The sequence below is a fragment of the Priapulus caudatus genome, unplaced genomic scaffold, assembly GCF_000485595.1.
Source record: "Priapulus caudatus unplaced genomic scaffold, Priapulus_caudatus-5.0.1 Scaffold88, whole genome shotgun sequence".
NCBI classification, from domain to species: Eukaryota; Metazoa; Priapulida; class Priapulimorpha; order Priapulimorphida; family Priapulidae; genus Priapulus; species Priapulus caudatus.
The window spans coordinates 314,508-315,984 of NW_014577149.1; the positions used below are offsets into that span (position 1 = coordinate 314,508).

The 1,477-nt window shown below is 48.9% G+C and overlaps 1 protein-coding gene across 1 annotated transcript in view; it reads right to left on the bottom strand.

Moving 5' to 3' along the window:
• LOC106804821 overlaps nt 1-1,010 on the bottom strand; it is a 34,012-nt gene extending 33,002 nt beyond the window's left edge. Inside the window, exon 1 of the mRNA XM_014806170.1 lies at nt 888-1,010. Coding sequence (XP_014661656.1) covers nt 888-893 — 6 coding nt within the window. The 5' untranslated portion in view covers nt 894-1,010. The remainder of the gene's footprint in view (nt 1-887) is intronic.
• Between the last annotated feature and the right edge of the window lie 467 nt (nt 1,011-1,477).

The window sequence follows — 1,477 nt, forward strand, 5'->3', positions numbered from 1 at the left end:
CCCCCATCCACCGCTGCCAGCGCCACTGTCTCACGGCAAGGAGAGCCATCATAACGTATAGCATACCCACCACAGGCACTTGGACCGTTTCAATAATAAAATGATGGTTAATAAATACAACTTGTCAGTACTACTACTGGACCTACCAGTACCAGTAATAGTCTTTCTCTTAATGTTTGATTTGACCTAATAACTTGACCAAGTGATAGTGACCAATACACCGCTGCAACACATAGCGCGCACGCCATTGTGCATGCACAAATACACAGTAGGTTAGAGTGGGTATACTCTAATACTCTAACCTACTGTGTATTTGTGCGTGCACAATGGCGTGCGCGCTATGTGTTGCAGCGGTTTATTGGACGGTATTGAAGTGAAGTTATATTAGGTCATATCAAACATTAAGAGAAAGACTATTACTGGTACTGGTAGATCTAGTAGTAGTACTGACAAGTTGTATTTATTAACCATCATTTTATTATTGAAACGGTCCAAGTGCCTGTGGTGAGTATGCGCCGGATCGTGCGAAGCGCTGAATTAAATTTTCATTAATTCAATTACGCAAAAACGTTCGCTTTTAATTACGACCTGATCTCGGTAAAGCTTCGGCGGCGTAATGAAGTTTGTCGTGAAGTTATTACCAGCAGTAATCTCATGGGGGGAGAACAAGGGCTGAGCGAGGAGGATGACAACAAGCGCGACCGCGCTTCTGCACCATATCGTGTCACGAAGAAACCATTGTCAATACCTCACGTCATCAATCACAGCCGTTACTTCATAACATGTTTATTAAGTCACACGGCGTCACCCGCCGTCGATCGTAAGAGAAATGCTTTAAACGCAATTAAAGGCAGCAGTGTGAGCGGGGGTAATTTAAGGCATCTTACCTGCATCCCCGTGATCGAATGGCGTCGGTCGACCAACTCGTGTTGAGTTGACTCGCCTGGGTGTAGGAGCCCGAGGGGGGTATAGTGTCCGATTCCAGCGCGCAACCGGAACCGCGTGCAGCTAATCGCAGCTTACACAGATCTAGTTAGTCAGGCTTACGCACGAAGACCTAGGAAAGTGGGCATAACCTCGTAAAGAGAGGGCTGCCGTTATCCGGGCTCACTTCCGAATGGTTCTATTAGTGTAGAGAGAGATAGAGAGAGGAAGCCTGGTCGACGGCGGAGGATGCACGTTGGACGAGCCGCGATACGTGTGTTGTGTCAGTGCGGGTCCGATGCTGGGCCGGGACTGCCTGCCACGCCTCGTGGTGACGCTCGCTAGGCTACCTATACCATGCACGCACACACGCCCCCTGATGCGCTTGAATAGCCTCTCGCGCGAAGCATCTCTTCTATATTATATTAGAGGCAGCGCTGCGGCAGATGGACCGATGACCTGGATTACTCGGGCACAGTCGCACTGTTCGCGGGTCGCGATTGTCACGAGGTACGAAGCGATTGTTGTGGAGTATCAAACGGATAATAGATTT